General features: G+C 38.5%; 1 protein-coding gene across 7 annotated transcripts in view; it reads left to right on the plus strand.

Annotated features, from left to right (window-relative positions):
- Nucleotides 1–27,722, plus strand: part of TRPM1 (transient receptor potential cation channel subfamily M member 1) — a 138,089-nt gene that overhangs the window by 78,734 nt on the left and 31,633 nt on the right. For 6 of the 7 annotated variants that reach the window (XM_048060046.2, XM_048060053.2, XM_048060054.2 and 3 more), the window contains 7 exons: nt 17,334–17,413; nt 17,804–17,999; nt 19,175–19,388; nt 21,073–21,197; nt 21,887–22,058; nt 24,906–25,080; nt 27,212–27,335. In XM_048060046.2, coding sequence (XP_047916003.2) covers nt 17,334–17,413; nt 17,804–17,999; nt 19,175–19,388; nt 21,073–21,197; nt 21,887–22,058; nt 24,906–25,080; nt 27,212–27,335 — 1,086 coding nt within the window. Of the gene's footprint in view, nt 1–17,333; nt 17,414–17,803; nt 18,000–19,174; nt 19,389–21,072; nt 21,198–21,886; nt 22,059–24,905; nt 25,081–27,211; nt 27,336–27,722 lie in introns of those variants that run through there. The other variant, XM_067003939.1, reaches the window with a different exon arrangement.

Consider the following 27,722-nt stretch of genomic DNA (forward strand, 5'->3'; position numbering starts at 1 on the left):
ACGGGTCATTGCTGGTTTTGGTGTACAAAGCCCCTTCGAACATACACACACAAAGGAGGGAAAGAGAACTGTGCAACGTACATGATTGCCACTGTTGCCATGCAAAATCTAAAAGTGTTTCCACGAGGGAGGAGTTGTACTTATGGCACTTGACTGAATTACAAAAACACTTATCAGTGAAATCTTGCCAAAAATAACTCGTTTTCCTCACGCTTCTCACAGGATGCAGCAGATGTGGCATTAGCGTCAGATAAAAGAAGCTGTGTCAGTTTTCCTGTGTTCTGCTTTAAAAATACTCTTAAATTCTAACCACTTGACAAGCTCTAGAGGGATGCTACAGATGAGTTCAGAGACGAACCTGGGCAGTAAAGCAGGCTATTATCTGAGTTATGCACGTGTGTCATCCAGAAAGTGCAGTGGTAATATGCCAAAGTTGAAAGAAGCTATCAAATAGATTTTACAGTCCTGTCCATATAAAAGCATTCATTCTCTAGCAATGTATTCTTTGAAAAGGAGCGCTCTGTTTTCAGTGAAATGCAGATTGGGAATTTCTACAAAGGAGGGAGTTAAGGGGAACATTTTTTACTGCTCTACTGCATGCTTTCATCAGATCCTACTCAAGGTTATAATAAATTTTGCTGGGGTTAATAGGCTGTTATGCACGCTAGGAAGATAACTCCATTGTACATCCAGACCTAGTTTGTGCAGGGATTATTGCATTTCAAAACCTGTAGCTTGCTTTATAGGAATTAGGCTGAGAACTAAGCCATTCCCCATCGCTACTGTTCCTGGGCTAATTGATTGTAAATTACCTTTCGAGTTGTTTGTATTCGCTGTTCAACACCACAATACCTGGGTAATTCTTCCCTGGTATCGAGAGGATTTCTGGTTGCTTTGTTGTCATGCCATTTCTTTCCTTTTTTTTTTTGGGGGGGGGTGGGGGGGGTGGGGAGGGTGTTGTTTTTTGCTTATACGAACTCAGGTGTTATTGGAGCTCTAGAGGCTATGGTCAGTGCTTTGCTTTAGCCCAGTGCCAGCCCTGCCTTCTGTGTGCCATGTGCCACCTCACCAGCATGTTCCCTATTGCAGTGAGGCCATGGGCTCAAAAGAGGGAGGGAGCCAAGTGTTACTCTGGAGCTCTTCTCCTCGGTACACAAAAATTGTTGTTGCTTTTGGTGAGAATGGTGTTCTGTCTTGGGGGTTTTGTCACTGACTTCAGTTGTTTATTTGAGCTTATCAGGTCATGTCATTTATGCCTTTCAGTTGTGCCAGGTAGTATATATCTGGACCAAATGCTACCCACTGCCTCCAAGAAAAAATAAATAGAATCAAGGCTACTTTGAATCTAGTTCACCCCTTCAGTCCTGCACAGTGCTCTGAGGCCAAGACACTAAGATCCGCTGCTCTTCCTGTTTGTTTTGCCAGGAGGGTCAAATAGTCCACTTAGTTGCAGATTTGATAGTGGCATCAGGTGGTATCTGTTGGATCAGAGTCTCTTGGGAAATACACTTTTTAAAAATGATTACATTTTTGAATAAGTAAGAGACCTCCAGTTCCAGGGTCAATTTTTGTCTTTTCATATGTTTTTTTTCATATCTATGCTTCGCAGGATGAGTTTTATGTGGCCAATCGAAGCCTTGCAGTGAGTGGTCATGAATTTTGCGGCTGCAGAACAGAATTATTAGGCAGGTTATAAAAAAATAACCCTATTCTGTTTTCATGTGAACAAGCTTGTCATGAGTAATCCGTCCTTTCTTCTTTGTCCATTCCTGACTGAGTCTCAGTGAGCTTATGTTTCCTCGCGGGCAGATTGCTATCATGTCATTTCTCATCTGTGCTGACATCTGTATCTGTGATATTTGTATTAATGCTCATCCCAAGTTTCAGTGGTTCAATAGTGTCACATCCTGTGAAATATTAGTCATTGGTTCAGGATTTAATTCAGCTGTGAAAATACAGGCTTCTCTGGGACGCAGTTTGTCTAGGTTATGATAACAGGCTAGGTTGGTAAATAGCATTTGGTTCCTCTCAAAGCTCAAAATTCAGGTCCTAAGGAGATTTTAATATTGCTTTTCTTTATTCCTTCAAAGTTTTCTTAGTTATGTTACATTGTAATTGTTGTTCATTCCTTTATGACTTTAATGTTTATAGTTTACTGGAACTTTTCAAAGTTGTATTTGGTCTGCCAGACTGTGAGGAAGATTATAATCTTCAGGCATTTTGCCTGTAGTTTTGTTCAGTTCCTGTCCATGTACCCCTTTATATTATAGTTTTGTGGAAAAAATCTGAAATGTTACATCATTTTACAATGCATTTTGGCATTTCTAAGTCCAGTTCCCACATTTCCTATCTGTAAATTTAATTTTGATATATAAATGCACTAGTCACTACCTGAAACTTTTTTAAAATCTGTTAGAGCTTACAGAATGCTTCCAAGAAATACAGAAGAAGAAAACAAGGGGAAAAATATTTCTCTTGTACTAGACGTATTAATTTGCTTTTATTAGAGGAGTATTTCAAGACCAATAAGCATCTGATAAGAAATGCAGTCAGTGAAACTTGTTATGTTGTCCATCTGCCTGTTGATTCCACTGATATAGATGCCTTTGGGAGTTACCAGCAGGTACATCAGATCTGAGAAAAGGGTAATGTATGTTATTTTTTATCTTTTTGTAAGAAAATGCTTTTAGCTACATTCAGTAAATGAGCAATTAATTATGCCAGCCTAAGTTTATCACTGAGAAAAATGGTTATTTTTACTGTGGTCTCAATTATTCATGCATAAATGTAACTGATTACCCTGATAGATCTAGATTTACATCAGTTGAAATAAAACCGTAAGAACTCGTTGCTATTTGAAGATAAATAAGTTGTTTGCTATCAGTGAAGCAAGTATATTTTGTTTTGGGGGTGGTAATAAGAACATATGTTGACAGTGAAGGATGTAAATCAAACTGTTTTTTTGGCATGGACTAATGTCTCTGCATATGCATAATGCATATGTGAAGATACCGTTTAAAAGGATAAAAACAAATTGATCTGTTTGACATTCCTACTTATTCTCTGCAAGCATGTGGTTACCCAGTACCACTGGAAACTAAGGGTACTTTTTTCTGAGATAGTCACAGTGAGGGCAGCAGAGAGATGCATATCTTTATCCCTTTCCTTCACAGTGCATTTATATCAAGCCATGCCACAAAACAAACTCCAAGGGCTGTGAGCCTTCCCATAGTATGAGTGCAGGCATCCATGAAAATGATCTTTTGTGTAGTGGCATTTTCTCTGAGAATGTCATTTTTTCACTCGTGTGTTATTCCTTTGAAATCTGAATGAACACTTTGGCTGAAGTTGACAGTATTATATATTAGAAATTAAATGCCCGTGAGTTCTTCCTCTTACCATGCAGAATGTGCTCGTAGGCCTTTGAGACAGGAAGCACAGCAAACGGTAGGCTGTTTGCTCTTCACACTGGAAGTGCACTTTTATTAGATTTTAGCAGACTTGGTGCTTTATTTTACACACACTGTGTACAAGTTCCTTTGCTTTTACATGGCAGTTTCCCACGCATACACACATGCAACACATTAGTTAATTCCTATTATATAATTATTATAATATTATTGTACTATATGTGTGTATATATATAATCACATCTTGTGTTACCTGAAATACTGTTCAGAACATTTTCATTAGATGGTAGGCATCCTGTCAAGCTTTGGCTTTGCTTAAAAGATCCAATCTGAAATTTGTGCTTCAAAATTTACATAAATTGTTATCTCTTTGCAATAGCAAGCGAGGAAAATATTCTTACCGCCCTTAGAAGGTGTCCTTGATTTCAGCCACCTTAATCTGAGCACACTAACAGCTGTAGTTTTTTTCTTTTGTCTCAATGGACATGGCTTGCTTACTTTTTTTCATCAGTCTCATTACTTAAACTGTGGTGCCGGAGCAGTTACGGTGTTGTAAAACTATTGAATTTGCGAATATGTGAAGATTCAGTGAACGTTGTATTTTGATTTTTAAAAATACTGTACTTTCTCAGGTGTACATTTCTGTCATTTCTGCTTGAGCTAACAAGTGGAAGAACAGAAGGCACAGGCGTGATGTCTTGAATATTAACTCTTAACCGCATTTTGAAGATAAAACATTTTATGTAGATATAACTCACATTTTTACATAATGGCTTTCTAAGGAGAACTCGTTCATTAGCAAAAAGGAATTTGTTCCTTTTTATCCTTCATCGCTATAGAGAACCCAGGCAGAGAAACTTACCATGCTGCGTGTCTGAATTCCACTTCTAGAAGGGAGTTCAAGTGCCCAAATAATGTTTTTAATATGTTTTCTGACTTATTTTTGATAATAAATATTTCTTGCTTTTTGTCCAGTAGGTCAACTTTTTCTGTCTCATGGAGGACAATGTGCTCCAGATAGAAGAGTCATCCATAAAGCCAGTATGTCTGAAATATGGTTTTCACTGAAAGAACATCTGTTGACTTAAACATATATCCTCCATTTCTGTGCTCAGCTTTTAAGAATGGTGGGCAATGGCTTTGAGCCCCTCCTTTGCTTGAACAGGATACCAGACAGCTTCTGGAACAACAGGAATTTAAGCTCGATGTGATTTCAGAGATCAGAGCTAGCAATTTCAACTTGATTTTGAAACTGTAGAAAAGGAAACTTATGTAGCTGTGGAGTATAGCTGTGATATGCCCTGTTTTGGTGCCTGTTGAATAACACTGACAGAGTCTGATCCAGTCTTCTGGATGAAGGCTTTAAGTAGGAAATTCCCTAACTAAAGGAATAATCGGTACTTCCATTATTTGTGGAGTGATTTTGCATTGTAGTTTTCCAGAGGTTTGTCTAACTCTTCTGTACTGACATTGTTGTCCCTCATGAAGTCAGGAATTTTGTCTCATTAGGAAGAGCAGGATCTGGTTCTAAAATAAAGCTGTTACAGCTGCGTGCTTTGGTGCTTGGGGCAGGACAGAAGTTGAAGTTATATCTCTAAAATAATTGTTTGTCAGTCACAAAGGGATATATGGTTAATGCGTTGGTGATCAGATGTAGGAACAGTGAAGTAAGATCAGTCTAGCAGACTTACTGGCTGCACAATGCAGTGCAGCAGAACAAGGAGTTAAACTGCATTTAGGTCTAAATAGTGTAATTCTTATATGCGGTCCTAGATGCAGTGCTCATCTATTTGCAGTGTTGGCACTCTGCACAGCAAGGTAGATATTTGAAAGTTAGAGCAGAATAACTACCTGCAATGCATTATGTCCTTTGCCATTGATAGTTTTAAAGTAGAAGAAGTTGCAGAAGTCCTTCGCAGCAAAGGAATTAATTAAATTGACAAAAGCAACAGAGTATGAAAATGCATGTGATATGTAAAGTTACAAAATGAATGGGTTATTTACAACTTCAGCTGGTGTAGTACAACATTTTTCCTAACTTCAAATTGTTCTAAAAAGGATTAGATATAATTAACGCTGTATGACCTCCTTTTTTCTTTTTTCAAAGAATGTAGAGCTGTACATCTAATGAGGACCCCTGAAAGGGCTATTATGTCCAATTGTCTCAATTATGCAAATAACATTGATATTTTAGCAGAAGGGAGGGGATACTTCAAATTAAAAGTTTCGGCTCCTGCTTTAGCCTTTCTGCAGTGCTGGCATTTTTACAGTGAGTATATCCAATGTTTGAAGAGAGGAAAGGAGGTTTAACAAATTGGAGATTTGGGCACTATCAAAGTAGATTTGTTGTGCCTTGTTCCACCATGAGATGAAAATACCCTCTGGGCAGGGAGATGGGTCATGAGACTTCTAAAGGATTACCTTCAAAGGGAGTCATGAGATTGGTTTGAACAAAGAAGCTGCTCACATGCTTATCATATGAGATTCTCTTCTTAAAGTGGTGGAAACCCATCTCCTTGGGAATTCTCATGAACTTCAGAGAGACTGGAAGTCCTACAGTAAGATGAGTGAGGAGTCTGAACAATAAACGGAAAGATGGGACATGCTCAGAGTTAAATGCAATTTATTTATTCTAGATGTAAATCATCTTTCCAAACTCTGAAACACTTCAGTGACAAGCAGGTAGGACATAATTTAAAATGTTTTTTTGTTTCATTCCTGATCATTTTCTGCCTTGCTACCTTTTTAGCATCAATATGCATAATTTAAATTTGCGCTGAAGAACTGTATATAGCAAGCTGTGATTGATTGGAGAAAGATAATTCAGTTGAAATAATAGTACTCTGACTAGACTACTTTGTAGATTTCTCATTGTTTTGAAAGACATGGAAGCTGAACTACTAATTGCAGGAAGGCAAAATGAGTTTTCAGATTCAAAGAAAGGTGTTTCATAACATTTTAAAAGTAGGAAATTTCTTTGGTGTGACTGTAACAAGAAGTAGAAATGCCGGAAAAGAGAGATTAGGTGAAAACATCTTACGTATTTTGGTGCCTTAGAGCTACCTCTGCAGCAAATGGGATGGAGTTCTGGTTTACTTGTTTTGTAGGTTGAGTCTTTGATTTGTTTTTGAGTTGTTTTTCAGATATCAAAATTTGCCAGTAATGCTCTTTGGAGCTCACAGTTGGCAACAAGCCTTCTGATATGCCTTTTTCTGTGTGTGTTTGTTTCTATTTTGATTTATCAGGGGCTGATGTTAGGTCAGGTATTACAGAAGTCTTAGAACAGAAGAGGGAATGATTTTTGGTGTTTTTTCTTACACCAGTAAGGGCCCCCAGTGAAAAGTATTTACCATACATTTATCAGCAGCAACATCACGTTTGTATCGACAATGCTGCTGTTTTCATTTGAAGTAAGGCTTTTTGGCTGTAAAGCATGTAAAGCAGAAGTCTCAGAACTTCCTCACCAAGATCCAACCTACATGCTCTCCCTGGCTATTCACATCCCAATTGTTCAAATGATTGAGGAGCCTAAGAAGTTTTGGCCCTTGTAAGCTTAGCTCTTCAAATCACAATTCTGAAGAATGCTGCTCCCACCTGCTCTTCTGGCATTCCAGCCCTTTTGCTGGAGTGCACTTGGGTGCTTGAGGAGGGACCTCTCAGGGTAGCGGTAGCTCCAAGAAGATGTATCCTCCTATTCCCCTGTGGAGCCAGAAGCAGCTATGAACAGAGGTCCTGGCCTGTTTGAGTCTCCTTTAACGCACCAAATTCAGGCTTTACAATTCTTGTACATTCACATGATGTGGACTTGGCTTGTCTCTTTACCTCAGAAGCAGAGAGTCAAATTTAACCTTGCATAGAGAGGAATCTTTACCCTGTGTGTTTTGTATCACCCAAGCTAAGAAACCACTGTCTGGCTTATTTCTTGACACCACTCAAAATCTGTTTGTGATGTAAGGACATGTAGGTGCATATGTTTATCAATTTCTCCCAGAGAAAATTTGAAATGTAGGAGTCCTTTTAGAAGTTTTAGGCATGAACTACAAAATTTTAAGATGTATTTCTGGAAGAAAATAAATCCATTTATTATCATGTTTGAAATTTAATGGTAATAGTTTGAGATTAATTCAAATGGTACATTCCAGTGAACGCTTTAAAGACATACATTGCTGAGTTACACATAATATTTGATATCCATAAATGATACTGTGTATCAGTAAAGGCAGAGTATCTCCCGTGTTTCCTGGATTGTATCTGTTGAAGTATGGTCTCCTCTCTCTTTAGAGAAAAACCCTGTGTTACATACCGTACAAAACCATCAAGGAGCATCACTGGAGATACTGCTTTCTGGTTCTGTCGTACCACTGAATTCTTTTCACTCCCAGGTTTGTTGGTTTTACATGGTATAAGGACTGGACAGAAAGTTGACCCTATTTTCAGAAAACTGTTCTTATCTATAAACAGCTACAAACTCATTTGAAATCTCCTTTTGCTCTCTTGCCCTTTGTGATTTTTTCAGTCCTAGAGTACTCAAGTTTTCAGAAAGTTCCCAGTGAACGTTGGCAACTCTCAGGTGTATATAATACAACAAGTGTTTGAAACATACGTATTTATCCTCTCTAGGAAGTAATTTAACCTTTGAGTTCCAGTTTTTCCATAATGATTTCTAAAAGATTACAAAGAATAATTCTGTACAAATCCTGCAGCCCAAGAGTTACAGTAGTTGGAAATACTTTCTTTTTGAAAATTACAGAAAGCAACAGGGTGCAAAATGTGGCTGATTGCTCTGTGGCATATTCTGTTAAAGCTTACATGTTAGCCAGTGCCTGGAAAGTAATTGCTTTACTGAGTGTAAAATTGCCCACAGCAAGTTGAAAATTTTCAACAGTTCAAACTATTTAACAGATTCCTACCTGTGGAATCTTGCTTTCAGGAAAGCGTTATGTGCTGCAAAATGGTATTCATTTCCTAATGGAGAGACTGATTTTTATTCTATTACATATATAGGAGCATGCATATTCACAGAAAGCAAAAGGTAGAGGTAAATATTTGTTACCAGCATCTCCAGATTTTAGGGACATCTGGGATATGCATATATTGTGCTATATTATGATTATAGAAATTTTACTTAGTAGTAATTTTAAAGTATTTTATTAACATGCTTAGCAGTATGCCTTAAACAATGGCTTTATTTTACCACATCTGAAAAATGTTAATATAATAAAGTCTCCAAGTCTACACGTTTAGTGCACTGTGCATTGAAGTAGCGCTGATTAGAACTGTGCACTTAGAACACACTCTTCAGAGATACGCAGTATCTCACACATCATGAAGTCATTCTCTTGAAAATATTTTTTCTTCTCATGGTTTCCGGTGTTTCATTGAGAACAATAATAAGATTTCAAACCATACCATTACATCATGTGTGAAAAACCAGCACTATGAACTGGTTTATCAGAAATTTTATAGAAGTTATCTCTGAATTAGTAACTTGTAAACTCTTACAGCAAAGGAATAATTGTATTTTTAACCTCTTTACCATGTCCCACATACATATTATTTGTGTGTCCTAACTTCCTTTAAAAACATACCTAGCAAAGAGTCTTTATGTTAGGGCAGGTAATTACTACTGTACAAAAGCAATTCCTGAGCCTCCTCAAATCTAAATACCAGGTTGTCTTTTATCTGCAAACAAGAATTACTAAAGAATTATAGTGGAAAATAGTTATTGCCAGGCTACTTTGGCTAGCATAATGTCAGAGGCTGCTTGCCCTCTCTCCTTACTTATCCACTGAGCTATATGGGGCCTCTTGAGAATGTTTGCTTGTAGGCAGGGCTGACTCCTCTACCCCCAGACTAGCATCTTGGTTTGTGTTCCTTACAGTTCTGCCACACGTTAGGTGCTTGGAGTAAAACTGGAGTGTCTGCCTCAGACTGAAGGTTTTTTGGGAAAAGAAAAATCTAAAACAGATCTCAGAAAGGAAGTTAAGTACAGGTACAAGTGTTCCTCATCTCCCCAGCATCTAGAACAGGAGCTAAATGCACCTGGAGGACTTCACAAGTTAGTAAAGGAACTGCAGTAGGTAACAAATTGAGTCTATACATTATTGTTACCATTTCCTAGAAAATCTTGTCCTTGAAATGTGGCACAGTACAGGGTAGGACAGAACTGTTGCAGGAATTCTTTTGCTGTCTTACAATGTGGTAGGTATGGTGTGTAACCTGGTCACTGAGACTTTTGTTGCATTTGGCAAAGGAAATTTTAAAAAAAACCTATACAAGTGTGGTGGTTTTACTCGGGTGGGCAGCCGAGCTCCACCACAACCGCTCTCTCACACCCCCTCCTCCTTCTTCACTGACCTTGGCACCTGCAAGGCTGTTCCTCACTCCTCTCACGCTCCCAGCTGCTGTGTGTCACAGCATTTTTTTCCCTGTCTTAAATACGCTCTCACAGAGGCGCAAAACAACATCACTTACTGGCTCAGCTCTGGTCAGCAGTGGGGCCCTTACTAAACATGGGGCAGCTTCTAGATCCTTCTCACAGAAACCACCCCTATGGCCCCCTGCTACCAAAACCTTGCCATGTAAACCCACTACAAAGGTATGTTCTCTGCAGGCAAGCACTGAGCTGAGCCTTCCAGCTTTGTTCTACAAGTGGTTGTTTGGTCGCTTGGTGCTAGCTGTGCGGTTATGTGCCTAAGCAGCTGCGTCTGTCTCGCAGTAGGGCACCAGTGCTCAGCCAGCACACTTTTCTAATGTGCCTCTGTGGACGTTGTGCCAGAGTTGGGTATATCCAGCCATGTCAGAGCAACCCAGGTCTGCGGTGATGTTGAGGCTGTAGTCGTTACTCATTTCAAGCCTCTAGGAAAGAGCTGCATCTCTAGGAGACGTGGCAGAATTGTGTAACTTTGGGAAAAGAGAGCTTGTTAATTCCTTTCATAGTCTGTATCCCTAAGCTAATCCAAGTGGGGAGAAAATGATTGCTCTTGTTCCAGCAAAGTTTGCTGCCTGCCTCACCAGCAGGTCAGGACCACAAAGCATAATGAAGACATGAAGCACTGTTTACTGGTTTCCACATCAGCAGCAGGAGTGATTTCTGGCATGAGTTTGAAATACCATATTGCTAAGTGGCTCTGCCATCCTGCCTGTGCTGTGTTTGTCTCATCCACAGAGCAAACGGTTCCCTGACAAGGTTGCTGGAAGAGCATGGGTTCAATTTGAACCATATGAAAAGTGCAGTGGGATGAGAATAAGAATTGTCTCGAGGAAATAGTCTATCCTTTGAAAGAATCTTAAAACTCTCATAACTCCTTTTTTAATGCTATGCTTATTAGCAAACAAGATAGGGAATCCTCTTTGTTGCAGATATTGTTTGGTACTTCACATTCTCGTAATTGCTAAAACTCTGGTTTGTTGTATATATCACTGCTTTTGATATAATTCATGCAAAGCAGGGTTTTGGAAACTTAGCTTTGTTTCTCAGGCTGTAACTGTTTTATAGTTGGGCATGTTATTTATGTCTGGTTCCCTAGTGACATAAGACAAATTAAAAACATTATTGTGGTTTTATGTCCTGTCTTTTCTCAGCAATGATCAACTTTTCAGTAAAGTTTTATCAGTCTGTGTGTGTCTACAACATTGGCTATTAGCATTCATCACATAATTTGGAGTGTATTTCTCCAAGCAAGAACACTGTTATTGGAAAGACAGTTCTTCTGGGTAGGGCTGCATTTATTTCGCACTTTTCCTAGAACAGAAAGGGCATCTCCCATAACATTTTTATTTCCCTCATTTCTGATTGGAGTCCAGTTCCAGAATATGATTCCATCGCATGTTTTTAACAGTTTTTGGCCCACCAGTAACATCCTAATGAGCACTGTAGAGATATGGTAAGAAGTGAAACTGACCCCAACAGCCTTGGAGAGCAGAGTCTGATGCAAATTTGTCAGGATCCTGTGCAAACGGGATGCATAGAAGAGTCCTCACAGATTTCTGTGATGGATCTGAAATGGAAGGATGGTTTGTAGGCTTTGGAAATACACCACATATATACCCACTTGAAGATTTCTTCAGCTACAAAGAAATCAAGATGTTTATTTGTGGAAAAAGGGAGAACTAGAGAAGAATCAATCAAGGGGTAATGCATCAATACATGTAAATGAGAACAAATGCAAGTATTGCTGGCCAGGCATGAGTCAAGTACGCCTTGGAAGCTGAGAAGCTGCATATACATGGCACTGCATATTAGCTAGTGAAGGGCTGGTGCTTTCAGAATTCCCATTTATGACCCTCTGAAAAGGACCTGTCTCCCCCAAAGAGTGGAGCTGCCATGACAGGATAATCAGATCACCTTAAAGGGTGACTAGTTGGGTACTTGGGAACAGTATCCCTTCAAAGGGAAAAAAAATGATGGATAGCATAATTAAGATGTTGCAGTTTACAGAAGCTTAAAGTAGAAACCTGTCTAGTATCAATTTCTAAGGCCGAGGTAACAGAGTCTCTGCTGATACAATGGTTTATTTTCCTTTTTCTCCTAATTGTTTATTTGGGGGAGTTCTCATTTGTGTTTTTTTTGTTCTCAGGTAAAGGCAACTGAATGTGATTACCTGAATGGCATTTACAAAAGGACTTGTTTCCACCATGAATGGAATTGTGCTTACATATGCTCACAGTATGAATTTCATTCCACCTCCAGTTATTTCTTTCTCTCACTCTCTCATCAACACAAACATCTCTGCTGAAATCCAGCGTGAATATTCCGGTTTAATTCTGTAGGTCATTCTAGTTAAATAATTGGGCAACAGAGTTGAGATTTGACTTCCCTGGTGGTGCCACCTTTTGCAGCATACTGCAAGCTGGATTACCAAAAAATGTTGGTAAGGTGATGTGAAAAGGGCTACAGCTGTATGTTTCTTATAACTGACAGTCATCAGTCCACATCGTAACAAAACGTTGGTGAAAATAATTCGTATTACTGCAACAGATGTGAGTGCTGCTGCCCAGCCAGCTCTAGTTTTGTATTATTCTGTGCTTGATTTAGCCTGCCCTATATTATGCATAACACATTTGGTCCCCTGCCTACTCCCCCATTGCATCTGTGCCCGTGGCGCTGCGCAGCAAGCACTGCTGTCTGCATGCCTCCTTGTCTGCTGCCCAGCTGTGCCTGGTACAGGCAAAGCCTCTCTGGTGTGCAGCAGCTGGGGAGCGTGTGCTCTTTAATAGGGCCCCAGGTGCCAAAGAGCTTTCCTACAAGTGCTCTCTAATGGCCTGTTTCACCCCATTCTGTGAGCAGTAATTCAAGCGTGCCAGCCTGTCCAGCAAGGGCATGTCCCTGTTGCAAGGAGCTTTGCTTTTTGGGGAACATGACAGATGAGAGGTCTGACCAGTTAGGTTTTAGGTCTGGTTGGGTTTAGGCTTTGGATGTGCTCCAGCGACACTACAGCTCTCATCCCTGACCCCATTCCGCTCCACAAATTCTTTCACTTCCTGTGGTAATAATTTTATCGTTACGATTATGCAGAGACACTAAATACTTCTGCTATCCTGCAGGTTTATGTGGCAAATGAGCTTCACAGGTTCTGGTGTCACAATGGAGCATACATTTGTCTCACACCATTTCCAGTGAGTTTGCTCTCCTGTATTAATTCCCACCCTGCATTTTTTTCCAAAGGTGCATTGGTCCAGAACCCACCCTGCTGCTCTTGCACGAAGCTGCAGTGAAACAGAGCCTGCAGCTCTGCTTCAGTATAGCCTGAAATTCAGACCCACTACTGATTCATTGAATGGTTGCTTATGTACGAAGCCAAATACATACAATTCCGTGTTACTTCAGCAGCAAACTGGAGTTGTCTGTATGTGGTGGTGAGAGATTATTTTCCTCAATTCAGTTACTGTGTGTCTGCAGCCTTACATATGCATGTTTCTCACCAAATAACGTAGTTTGTTTGTGGTATTCCCAGGACAGCTGGTCTTAATGGAACTAATTATTTTGTTTATTAATGGCAGTGCTTGAAAGGAGATTGATTGTTTAGGGTCTTGATTTTTGTTAATTCATTTGTTAACTTATTTACAAACTAACAACACTGATTTCTGGTCTCTTCTACAGGAGACAAATACCCTTTTTTAATGCTAAGAGGACCAAAAAAATCCATGAAAGGGGTAATAAAACACAGTATTATTTAATACTGTTTCCTGGCAATATATTGATCTCTAGGCTGAAGACCAAGAGTTAGCAGTGGTTTGTTTTTTGTTTTAGGAGACCTGTTGTCAGTTTTTGTAAAGGAGAACAAATATGCTACTGAGCATCTGAAGTAGGCATTTTTTCAAGATCAGGTACCCTGATAAATACATTCAGGATTTTCAGTAATAAGCAGGTTTGAACTTCACTACTATCAGCAACTTGGGATCTTGCTTTTTTTGTGTTTCTTAGAGGTCAGTGGAAAATGCACAGTATTTTTGGTACCATTATCTTGCTGGTAGCACCCATTTGTCTGTCATCCTAATACTCCCACTGGCTCCTGGTCTGAAAACTGTAGCTGATCTGCCGTAGTCCTTTCAGAATTCATCCCTTCCAAGGCTGTTAAAAAAAAAATGCTCTAGTTTATTCAAACTCACAAGAGACAGTATGTGTAATTACACTTTCCCTCAAACAAACAAACAAATTTCATTCCAGAGAAAGAAAAGTACAGAATCTATGTCAAACAAGTGGGGAAATTGCCCATTTTCTGACGCTGAATGTCTGCTCAAGTATTTGCATCGGATTATAATCAAGCTTTGGTTAAGCAGATTAAACAGACAAAGGCAGTGAAACTTCAAAGGCTGACCGAATGTGCTGAGTTTTTATTTCCCCTGATCTGTAATGCCTGCTTTTGCCTACTTCTCATTAGCACTGAAAAAATAAGCCAGTGGAGCATAATGTAATGTCCAACTGTAGAGCCTATAGTGACTGAGCTTTAACGGGGTTTTTAGGTGTGAGAATAAAATGTGTGGTTTTTTGTGGTTTTTTTTTTTTCAGTGTAGCCGTAGATAATAGACTTCCTGTGACAGGCTTTTTAATAATGAATGCACAGCTGAGAGCTCAGCTGTACTGTAGAGCTCATTTTTGATACCAAGATGCAAAAGCTCCTTTCCAAACACATATTAAGTCTGTGATTTAATCCATTGGCTAATGAATTGTTTTTACATGAAACACATGAAATAGGAAAGTTTGTTCGTTGACAAGCTGTGAGGTAAAGCAGTAATCAATGACGTGGTGTAAAAATCCAAGTTGTTTTGATATTTCTAGATTACATTTTCCAGTATTCTGCACAGACCGGTTAAATGTGCAGAATCTGTTACCAGTGGTATACTGAAGAGTGCTTTTCACAATGTGGGATTGATTTGGGCATTTGTGTCCCTCAGTCAAGGAGTTAATAAAGACCATACAGAAGTCTAAAATTTTATTCAGTCAAAAAATTAGTATATTTAACAAGGCAAAAAAAGGGGGATAAATGATTTGACCTCTGTAACAGGATCCTGTTAAGCTCATTTTATAACGTTGAAGACCATAAGCTAGTACAGTGTGCGTAAGCACATGTAACATCGTTGGGCATAGTTGTAAAATGGCAGTGAATTTGGATACTGTATGGTTTGGGATCCATTTTAAAAAACTAATGTAATTCCTGTCATACAAAGTGGTTTGGGCTGTCTGAACATTTTGAATTGCCCGAATGCCTGTGAATTAGCCAAATCTGGTTCCAAAGAGGAAAACTGCAAGTGTTTGCTCTAGCCATCCACCTCCTGCTATCACAGAGCCTCATGGATCTCCCTGTCTTGGGTGTCTACTTCTCTACCTTGCTAGAACTGCGCCCTGATAACTAGACTCTAATGCTATAAAATTAAAATGTTTTCTGAGCTGTTTCTAATAATATTATCACTAAAATTTGTCATCTTGTACGAACCTATCCAGAAAGTGTGTAAAAAGAACCTTTGAAATCTTTTTGGGAACAAAGGCTTTTTAGGTTCATTTGAAGAGAGATTGTATTGACTCAAGACAGCTGACCATGTCATGCTGCCTTTAGATACTAAATTTAATATCCTCTTGGCTTCAAAATTTGCTTATGATCAAGCTCTTTATGCTAAATGCCTGAAATTTATGCCTCGTCATTTAGGAAACAAGTAACATGGTAAGCTACATATTTTTATTTTTTTTTTCTAATGAGTTCTTAACTCTTCCCTCTCAGGTGAACAATTCCCTTTCAAATGAAATGAGGCAGTTCTGTCTTGGTAAATCAGTAACTATTTCGAGTGGAGAGCAGAAGTGCAAGATCTCCTAGACCACTGGCTGTCGAGGCATTCAGGCTGAGAGGCACCTGAAAGAGGCAAATATTTGCTTACCTGGACAGATTATGGGCAGCTTTTTCATGGAGCAGAAGCTTTTATGAGCAAACATGGAATTGGGTTTGCAACTTACTTAAAGTGAGGGAACTTCAAGTAATCTATTATTTCAGACATAATGGAGGAAATGAAGAGGCCTGACAGGACCCAACAAGTCAACGAACAAAGGAACTTCAGAGACAGCCTCAGACAAGAAAAAATGAGAAACTACCACACCCTCTATTCATTCATGCTGTATGTAGTCTGTGCAGCAGTTAGTCCAGGGATGGAGTAGCCCCCTATTACCAGACAGCCTGATGGGGTTTTCTGCTGACAGAAATCTGCAGATGACTTTAGTCAGGAAATCAGTAAGGTTTTCAGTTCTTTCTCTAAGAAAGTTCAATTTTTTTTGTTGAAGGAGCCTTGAAAGTTTACATGGCATTTTAAGCTTTTGCCTCTGGAAAAGTTTCATTTCACTTTCATAGAGGAAACTAAAGCAATGCACTTGGCATTTGCTTGCTCCTTGAAAAATGAATTAAGACTCTAATTCCCTAATCCAAACTTAGAAGAAGCAACTTTCATCATCAAGGCAAAGTTATCCATGCCATCAAATTGTGAGTGTGCTTTAACATTTTTTATTCCTTTAAAATGTAAGGGGGGCTGCTTTTGAGTTTACTTTTTCAAATTCACTACTAAATACTGTTTAGTATTGCCATCATGATGATACTTTGCCTTGTTGATGATTGCAAGGACAAGCCCTAGAGTTTGCAATTAAGAAAGTATGGGAAACTTTGGCCTGTAGCCATTTCTGAACTCACTCCCTTCAGCATTCCCAGGCCTAACTGGGCTGCACTTTCGGAATAAGCTTTCTAACAGCATTGCAGATCCGTGGTTCTGTTCTAGTTTGCCTACAGCTTTTTTTTTTAAATGGTTGTGAGCTTGGTCTAATTAAATCTGGTTTGCAGACCCAGATAACACGATTCTGTTTTGTCTTCGAGGTCATTTTCCTGTTTCACAGGTAACACCATGCCTGAAGAGTTTGTCCTTTTTCTGTCAAATGTTCTTTCACTTTTCTCCTCTAGACATGCCTTTGGAATGATTGGAACTTGATTTAAAACAGGAGAAAATGAGTTTGAGAAGATATTTCATCAAACTGGGAAAGTTCTTTAGGAAGTAATTTCTTTATACAAAGAACAGTATTAAAGTGTTGTTTGGATGAAATACTGTTAATCTATTTATGTCACAACTTATGCTGTTTTTCTGTACTACTTGGAGTTCACTTGCTATTTGCTAAAATAAGAAGAAGCAAGTGCATTTTTGGTAGAGCTTCAGATAAGCATTGTACTTGCAAGACCAGCATGTTTGTACATAAAGGTTTTTACATATATTCTAGCTTTGATTTTTATCCAAGTCATAGAAAATTCACATCACCTAATTGCTTTGTGGGTAGATGTATATGGTGTTTTAAGGTGATTTATTGAATTAAATGCTTGTATTTAAAAATAGGATGAAAATATTACTATATCTGCCCCAGAACTGTTTCATTATGTTTCTTATTTTTTTCCCTTTAAGGGTCAAAAGGCTTGGATAGAGAAAACCTTTTCAAAAAGAGAATGCATCTATGTAATTGCCAACAGCAAAGACATTAGCAGGTAACCTTTGAAATTTTTGCAGCAGCAAACAGAGAAGTTAATACTAAGGAAACTGGGCTCTATTTGGGTTTATACAGGTGAAAGTGAGACCAAGTTTACTCGTTGCCCTTAAGGACACGTTAAAGGGCAACAGAAGTGCAAGATGTGATTGCATTCCAGTCAGTACAGAGCTATGCGAAGTACTATACAGAGACGATAAGGCTGTGCAGTAAGGAGAGGCAGTGAGTTGTTAGTTCCTAGCGTTGAAGATATGACCTAGACCTGTTTCTATGATTCAAGTAGTGCAAGGCATGATAAACTGAAAATCTCATTTCTGATTTATTTGTTTTTTAGTCACGAACCAATAGTGTGGATACTGTGTTCAAATTTGCTTCAAATTTTAACTTTCAGGTGCTGCTGTGGACAGCTAATTAACCAGCATATTCCACCTCCTCCAAGTATAACAGCTAATAAAAATGGGGAAGAAACAAAGCAAGTGGAGGCTCAACCAGAGAAATGGTCTGTCAGCAAACACACCCATACATACCCAACTGATGCCTATGGAAACCTTGAATTCCAGGGAGGAGGACATTCAAATAAGGCCATGGTAAGGAGCATAGGCTACTCTAAGATACTCATTTCATATGCTAGCTTAATAAGATTCCAGCTCACATAGTACATAATTCGTTGAAAACAGAGGGAGTCTCTATTGCCTAAGAAAGGTGTGGAGAGGATGCTCAAAAAATGAAAAAGAGAAGAGGAAAGAAAAAATAATATTGTTCTAGAAAGCACCTTTTAATGCCTTGGGGAAACACTTTCATTGAAGTTACTGTCAGTAAATATCAGCTGAGGACGCACCTTAGTGCCCAAGGTTCTAACTGTTTGTATTAGATTTGTTAGCTTGTGGGCCAAATAACCCAGAATGGATATAGATGTTGTTTTAAGGTTTGAGGTCTAATAAAATTAGAAGTTAATCTAGCTTTCCTGAAAGACAGAGGCTTCATGGAGCTGGAAAATGGACTTTTCAGTTTCCTTAGCAATGGGTAACAGCAATTCAAGCTTTTACAAAAAGTCTCTTTCTGTTTTGCATCTCAGATCCAAACCTGGATTTGTTCCTTTGCCTATTTGCTTTCTTATCTCTCTACTGAGCCTGCCGGTTGAAACAGTCACACCGCAAAAGCTTGTCTAAAATATATGGGAGAGCTTGGTGATTTTTGTTAGTAGTTGTTTGTTTTTAAAGCAGAAATAAGCCCAAGTCTGTTTCATAGCTTTGTTTCATAGAGCAGTAGTTTGAAAAGAAATCAGAAAAGCAGAACTAAACTGAGAATAAAAATCATTGCTGCAGACATGGAAATGTATGTCAACAGTGAATGGGATAAATGTAGCATAGGCTTCCTATTTCTTATGAAGATCATTGCTTCTCTTTGGCAGGCAAACCAAGATTTTAGGAATGACACCTTCCAGTCATTTTAAATTGGTAGCTTCCAACAGTGCAGATTTGTAGTAAGAGCTTAGGTTCACTCACTTGCAGTCAGTTTTGAAGGGAGGGAGAGGAAAGTGGTGCTTTAAAATTCATGAAGCGAATGGTAAATTCTGAATAGCAAAATGAAATTTTTCAACCTATTTCTTTTAATCATAAGCAGTAGGTACGTTTAAGGTGTTGCTTAATAGTTCTAAAACTCTTCCTTCAAGATGGGTGGCTTAATGTAACCATTCTGTGCTTAGTCAATGGACAATTTACAGGGCTGACAGAGGGATAATATTATGTGTTGGTCTTTGCAGTATATCCGTGTGTCATATGACACCAAACCAGATTCTCTGCTGCATCTCATGGTGAAAGACTGGCAACTAGAATTGCCCAAACTCTTAATCTCTGTCCATGGGGGCCTCCAGAACTTTGAAATGCAACCGAAACTGAAGCAAGTGTTCGGAAAAGGTCTGATAAAGGCTGCCATGACCACCGGAGCCTGGATTTTCACTGGAGGTGTTAGTACAGGTAAGCTGTTCCCGGAACTTTTAGTTTACTTAAGAATTCATTCATTTTCAGCTACTATTCTTTCCCAAAGGCAGAAGATTTAAGTCTACATGAATGAGTTATTAGCCACTAGACCAAAAAAGGAACGCTGTAGCAAGGAATCTATGACTAGATGTGATATATTGTCAATTGTCCTCATACTTAAGAAATCTCCTACTTTGAATTGGCCTAGTTCTAACTTTCACTGTTGTTTTTTGTTTTTTTTTTTTTAATTATTATTATTATTTTTACATAGCTCTTTTTCTTACTAGAAGTCTATTTCCTGAGCCTGTTTTTATACACAGTGCTTTTATCAAACTACACAGGCTGAGTTCCTTAAGACTGTCACATTTTTCCAGTCCTTCAGTCTTTATCACACCTCTGCCTTGAACTCTCTTTTTATTTATTTATTTATTTAACAGTTTTCTTGAATTTTAAATGCTGCAATTTTTGGTACAGTGCTTGATGAAGCTTTTAATCTCTGGAGTGAAACATGCTTAACATCCTGTCTTCTTCCATTTGACGCTTCCTTGTTCATGCAGCCAAGGACTGAGCCATTAGGCTGTGTGATCTGTCTGAGAGTTAGTGATCAGCTGATTGTCCATCTTAAACGCCATGTCCCTGAGTCACTGTCTCCCCGGATCACTTATCGCTATGAATACCCACACTCTGTCTTGTAATTATATAACGTAGTTATTCTTAAAGGAATTACTGTAAATTAACGATCTTGAAACAGAAAGCTGTAAGTTGGGTGTAAATGATGCTACAGTAGTTGGAGACATTGTGATCTCCTGTTTGCGTTTTCCTCCAGTCTTCAGGCCACCTGAAAAAGTTTTGTGTGTCTTTGTTTCCTTTTTGACCATATCTAAAACATCATGTGTAGAGTAGCTCCAGATAACGCCACCAGGAGGTTTTTAGTATTTTTCATGGATTCTCTCAAAAACGTGGTGTTGATTTGATGTCCAGAACTTGAAAGATGTGTTGAAAGATAGCTGCTCTGATGACTCATTATGTACTGTTACGTTTGGAAACCAGTTGGTTTCTAATTCATTTTTCTTTAATATGGATTGTAAGTGATCTTCAAAGAACAGTCAGGTGCAGATTTTCATTATAATATTTCTAGGCCACTATCCTCATGAAATAAATCTTTGTATTATTTCTCAGAAAACTATGCAAGATAAAAGTGAGCTCCTTTGACTTTACTTTTACGAGAAAGATATAATATCTTTAAGGGAAGGTGATGATTGTTGTTCAGAATAATTTTGGAGTGGAAAAACATTTATTAGATAACCCTCGTGCTTTTTTGCTTGCTTAGACCCCAAGTTTGTAAAGTGATAGCATTCCATATGTGTTCAGCATTGTGTACAATGAATGGTGTAATTCCATTTACTGGTACAGATTACGCTGTGGTAAGTTAAGTAACTGGAAAAGTTTTTCAAATGCTTGAGTGAATTCAGAACAAGGATGTGAAAAAAAATAAGATTTACACAAAATATAAGCATGTGTTTGTCTGCATTGCATGTTTTATTATAAAGAACAGATATCAGTTTAGGTAGCTAAAGTAATGCAGGAAAGTAGGGAGCTCAGTGAGAAGCAAGAAGAAAATTCTGTTACTTGGTAATCTCTTAAAAGTGCCAAGAATTAGTTCAATGAATTGTATCTATAGGTGTCATTCGTCATGTGGGAGATGCCTTGAAAGATCATTCTTCAAAATCCAGAGGACGAATCTGTGCAGTAGGAATTGCACCATGGGGCATTGTAGAAAACAAGGAAGATCTGATAGGAAAAGATGTAAGTGTTTTAAGGAAATTCCTTTGTAATTAGCAATGTCAGCTCTGTAGCAAAATACACAGTTCATCTATTTGTAGTATTAGTATTTTCACTGTTTCTAAAGCATTGCCTAAGAGCTTAAATCAGACAATTTATTAAAGAAAGGCTGTTGTTTAAATATATATGACAGGATGTCATGTATGACCACAGAGTGCGTAAGGAGCTAGGGAGGTTTCCATTACTTTCACTAGTAGAGATCTCTCTGGTGTAAGTTGGTCTTAGGTTCTACCTTCAGTGTGGTAATGCCAAGTTGTATAAATCATGAGTGCGTTTATGTGTCTAGGACTTTATTGTAGGTGGGTACTCAGCAGTGGCTTATTAGCTACTAGTGACTCCAAGTGAGAACGTATTTCCTAATGCAGCAATACCAGTATGTAAGACAGTATGTGATCAAGGAGAGCACATCAGTGAGCATAGGTGAACATGCAGGAGAATGCATAGATGTGACTCATTCTCCAGTGAAAACACTGCTGTGAAGAGTTCAAGTTTTGAGTGTAAATGCTAGCTCCTTTTCTAATTCTCCTCTATTTTCAGTTATAAACATCTGGTTGATTTGTTTCCTCATAAAGTGTGTGCTTCTGTTGAATGTTGTGGAGGATTTTCATGTTTATTTGGTATCTCTAATCTAGGCGCACCTCTCCTTTTGACAGGTAACACGTGTTTACCAAACAATGTCAAACCCTCTAAGTAAGCTCTCTGTGCTCAACAGTTCCCATACACATTTCATTCTGGCAGACAATGGTACACTAGGTAAATATGGAGCTGAAGTAAAGCTACGACGTCAGTTGGAAAAACATATTTCCCTCCAGAAAATTAATACACGTAAGTACAGTGGGGCAAACTGTAAAAATAATGTGTTAAAGAAGGGAGGGTAGAGGGAAATACTTGAAATACTTCAAGGTATTGAAATTAAATGTTTCTTCCAACTCTTCCTAGCAGGAATTTGATCAGGACTATGTGACTAAACTAGATGAAAGAGCCCACATCTAACATCGTAGAAAACACAGAAAAGTAAGGATCACATAAAGAAATGAAGAAAAGTTGAAAAATAAGTGAGGTGAAGGCTGAAAGCTGTAAGAATTTAAGGAAAAGAATATGCAAAGTAGTTTTGCATTTCTAGCAAGAATTTTTAAGCATCCATAAATACACAGAATGGGGTGATGTTATACTAACTTTATGTTTATACTAACTTTTTTTCTCTTTTATATGAATTTGTTTCTTTTAAAATATCACACTCAAAAGTCTGTGATCTAGATAAACTCAGTTTGAATTTTGATTTTTATTGAAGCAATTATTGAGATAATTTCTCATCAGTGCCTCTATATTTAGAGTTCTGTGCAGTTTTAAAATTTTTGCTAGTTACATCCTCTCTAAAGCAACTTTCTAGATTTGTTTTTGTCATTATTTAGAAAAAAAATAGATATTTTAAAAGACATTTTTCATTAAAACTTCTGTGGAAAAAATACTTTTTTAAAAATATTAAATAAATAAGAAATGCTAGTAGCTGTGGCTTTCCAGCAAGTTAAACAAATAATTAGAAACAGTCAAAAAATATATTAGTCTTGGATTCTGGACTTTAATTAAAAAGTGCAGGAAAATAGACATCAGTTCTGCCAGCTGACTTTCTGACTTCTGAGAGATGTCCTTAGAAACTGTGTGTGCCTATAAAAGTAAGAAAAACAAAACATTCAGAATGCCAATTGCATTTGGACTGTATAAAAGTCACTAATAGGGTTTAAGTGCTCTTTACGGTAGAGCAGAAAAGTGAAGTAGAGAGCTGGTTAAAGACTAAAGATGCATTTAGAGATCTGCCAAAAGATATCTAAGCATTCTGGAAAGTCTTCAAATACTGCTTGTTGCTTACAGTTAGCTTAAGAAACTAAACTCACTAAAATAATGCCTGTTGCCTTTGAGCATGGAGACAGTGTCACGCACTGTTGCCCATGGACAGACATTTGAAATGGCTAACATAGCTTTGCTTTTTTCATCTTTGTCATCTGCAGAAATGCTGGGAGAGTTGTAACATTATAAAAGAGAGCACTGGCTTGGAAGATAAGGAAGTCAGGGCCCAGAGGCAAGATATTCTGTATAATTTCTTTTAATACCACTTGGGGCTGGGAATATTGGTTCTCATTTAAGTAGTGTTTGGTGATTCTCGTTGCAAAAGGTGCTTAGCTGGGAATACGTGTAGAAATTTTGAGTTCTATGAAGCTTTGCAGTACACTTACCAGTAACAACATATAGGGAGTTGTTTTGTTTCTTTTTAGTCGCTTCAAGCACAGGCACCTCTTCTGGAAATCTCAGCAGGAATCACTAAGGATTTCATGGACACAGAGGCCGGCCCAGGCTCTGTGACTCCTCCTTATCAGAGCTGGGGTATACTGACAGGAGGATGTCAGGAAGCTTCTGCTGTTACTGTCCATGATGTTCCTGTTCTTCAGAAAGGAATGAAGGCTAAAAATGCGAATTCAGCTGTACAGAAAAGTACATCTTTACGAAACACTGGTCATTTTACAGATTAAGAACTGAATTCAAATGCTTATAATAGTGGGATTAGTCAGCCTTCAGGTAATGTTTTGTCCCTCATTTCCCCAAGTGATCTCGTGACCAAGGCTACTGAGACCCTGTGACCTGTGGGCTTCCCTTTGTCATCCTATGCCTGGAGATCACAGTGAGGCAGGGACAGCAAAGGGATGCTCAGCTGTCGTCTCTTCCATCGGCCAGCCATTTCAGCTTCATGATAAAGAGACTAAATTCCTATTTTTTTTGTTAAGAGAAAGCATAGGTGTATGTCACCTTACTGAAGAATTCGTGTAGGTAACCAATGAAGACTTAAAGCATCAAAGGCACAGTGGTTTAGGAGCCATCTAAGTCACAGTGAAGATAATGAAGTAATAGCAGAATCATGTTTAGCTGTTTTATCTCTGCATGGTGTCTACTGAAAGAGATTACAAACATTTTGCCATCACTGAGTGAACAAATAAACAGTATGAACCTGACGGAAAAGCAAGGTGTCCTGTGTCATCTGGGATAGAGTTAATTTTCTTCATAGTTGCTGGTATGGTTCCATGTTTTGGATTTAGGAAGAAAATAATGTTGATAACGCAATGATGTTTCAGACACTAAGTCAAGGACTTTTCAGCTTCTCATACTGCCCTGCCAGCAAGGAGGCTGGGGGTTCGCAAGGAGGTGGGAGGGGACAGAACCAGGACAGCTGACCCAAGTTGTCCAAAGGGATTCTCCATACCATATGATGTTATGTTCAACCATAAAACTGGGGGAGTTGGCCAGAGGAGCTGCTGTTGTTTGGGGACTGGCTGGTGGTGAGCAACTGTGTTGTCCATCACTTGTTTTTTGTATTTTTTTTTCTATTTTCATTCCTATTAAATTGTCTTTATCTCAACTCATGAGTTTTACTTTTTTCCCCCTCAGTTCTCTCCACCATGCCACTGGCAGGAAGTGAGCAAATGGCTACATGGTACTTAGCTGCCTGCCAGGTTAAACTACAAGGGCAAAGAGATACCTTACACTTTTCTGTTTGGGGTTATGAAACAGTGTACGGACATCTTTCTGTAAAGATCTCTCCAAATCACATCCCTTCATAACATATCAACCTCTTAAATTTGGTTTTATTGACATTTCTTTTTTGTTTCTGTTCTGTTTTTACAGGGCTGGGACAAGGTGTTCCTGTAGTTGGACTTATCGTGGAAGGTGGTCCTAATGTTATCTCCATTGTCCTGGAGTGTCTACGAGAAGAACCTCCTCTTCCTGTTGTGATATGTGATGGTAGTGGACGAGCATCTGATATTCTGTCATTTGCACACAAGTATTCAGAAGAAGGAGGGTAAGATTGTGAGATCTTCACCAAAGCTACATCTTGCTCAGAAAAGCAAGGCATTGTGCACCCTAAAAGCTGCGTAAAAACAAAGCTCAGTGACAAAATGCTTCTAACAGAAGCTGCTGTTAGTCAGCTTTTGATGCCTGTTTGTTCTTAGCCCTGGTGTTAATGAGTGGAAGTTGTTAGCACTTGGATGTATTTGATGGTCCATTAAAATAAGCTTGGTCTCAGTGCAGTACACTGTCATACAAGCTCCATCAAAGTTTGCTGCGCTATACTTGCTGCTGGGTTGGGTGCTTAAAAAGTGAGAAACAAGCGGTTCCCAAGAATTATTCCTTTTCTCAGGCCGGGACTGTGATTAATTAGTTCACATATTTTCAAAATGTGTACTGCCTGCGCCTAGTGTGTTGTATGAATGACATTGATGCTCCAAGATTGCCGGACCAACTGAACAGATGTTGGGCTTTCTTCCTTTCTGTTTCTTGCTTCTTTGACAGTTGCTCATGGCAGTTAGTGCTGCTTGGTGCCACAGAGCGGAGGATGTTGTCTGGAACATTCTGCTTCACGGCCCTCCTATCTGCTGTAACAGTTGCTTCTAATGCAGTGTTTTCTGGAATCTGTAATTTTTATGATTGGCTGTCTGTCCTTTTGGTTGGTAGAATACAGTCTGTTTAAAGAAGATTCGAAACCTGTATTTGCAGCAGAAAGCTCATTGCATTGCAGAGTAAAAGATCTCTCCTGACAAATACTCCAAGCGGAAGCAGAGTATTGCATTTTTTTTACTTCAGTATTGCTTCTCCCAGTCAAACGAACATGTTCCCCATTTCCACTGTTGCTACTGAAGATAGAATCCTGATATTAAGATTCAGGCAAAAATGTAATGTATTTTCTTCAGTAGGGTACAGCACACCCTCCTTACACTGAAGAAACAGTCTCTGTTTCTTTGACAGAGACATACTTTCAGTTTTTTAACTGAAACTTGGATTGGATGAAATATTAAGCAGACAACTATTACTGTCGAGCAGTGCAGATGTCATGCGCTGAATAGGAAAAACAGCTCTGCTGGATGTACACATATAGTACAGCTTTAATCCTACCAGCTATTTATGATTCAGCACTTTTCTCTCTGTTGAACAAGCCTCCTTAGCTTAGATCAAATTTGCCTTTTTTTTTTTTTTTTATTTCTCATCCATCCTTCCCATCAGCTCACAGGTAATTAAAAGAGCTTATTAGGATCAATCTGTACAAGATCTGCTCACTGCATGACTTTCTTTCCCAGTACACGTGATGCGGTGTCCAGTTTTCCTTTCCAATAATGATGATGAGACAAATGTATTCATAAATGTGTCACATTACAAAGAATCATTTTTTAACAATGAACTTTGAATTTTACTGCACTTGGCAGTCTCAGCTGTGTCATTGCTTTGAATGCCTTCTGGTGTTGTTTGCTATCATCTGAAAATACATGTGTTTTATTAGGAAATGACTGAGGTTGAAGGGCTCTATTTCAGACTGTTTTGTGAGATCAAACATTTCTGACCTTTTCTGGAATGTTTTCAATCTATCTTTTTTAATCACATTTGGTTTATATGTTTCTGAATTGATATTACAAGGTTTCACATACTCTAGCAAATAAATTCTATGTTTAAGAAGTAAAGAATGACCAAGGTGACATACCAGTAGTGTGAAATAGTTCGGGTTTTCTGGCTATACTCAAAGGGCCTTGCAGTGTTTAGAGGTAAAGGTAGGGGTCCAGTTAAGCGTACTGCTGAAATTCTGAAGGACAAACTTCTTAACAAAAGTGTATATATACATAAACAGGAAGAATAAGAGCTACCTTATAATACAAATACAATATTCAAGGGCAAAATGATAGTTCAAGTTCCCTGCTGATTTTTAAATCAATATTGAGGTGCTGAGATACATAAGTGCCAGTCTGGGTATAAATCTCCTGATTACTGTTAATTTTTCATGAAATCCTCAGCTTTAGCCATACTGAATGCAGAGATTCTGTGTGTTTTCATTTATTTTCAAAATGAAGTCACTGTACTGGTGCATGAAAAAATATTTCTCAAGCAGTAGACCTTCCTAACATATGTTAATTCTGGCAATGTTTTATGTCTCCTTTTTCATTTAGGGTAATAAGTGAATCCCTCAGGGACCAGCTACTAGTTACAATCCAGAAAACCTTCAACTACAGCAGGAATCAAGCTCATCAGCTGTTCATCATTCTTATGGAATGCATGAAAAAAAAGGAACTTGTAAGTGTTATAAAAGTAGTTCACAAAGATAATTTCCTTGACCAATCTTTGTAAAGTACTTTCAAGTGTCATTCTCACAGGGCTACAATTTAACCTTTTTTTCCTTCATATAGGCTCATAAATATACACAATCACTCATTCATAAACCTAGACACCTGGACTTAGAAAGGGATTTCGTCTTCTGGAAAGCCTCTGAAACCAATTTCAGATTCTTCTCCTGTGTGAGGTGATAGGAGTTGTTTTCTATGAGACCAAGTATAGACTTCCAAAAGGCAGACTAAGACACTTAGATAAATGCATTAAAAAAGCATCAACTTCAGAAAGTAGAGGAAAGATCATTGAAAAAAGGATTCCTAGGAGCAATAAGCATTCAGGGTACATCAGCAC

Source organism: Anser cygnoides, chromosome 11 (assembly GCF_040182565.1).
Source record: "Anser cygnoides isolate HZ-2024a breed goose chromosome 11, Taihu_goose_T2T_genome, whole genome shotgun sequence".
NCBI classification, from domain to species: Eukaryota; Metazoa; Chordata; class Aves; order Anseriformes; family Anatidae; genus Anser; species Anser cygnoides.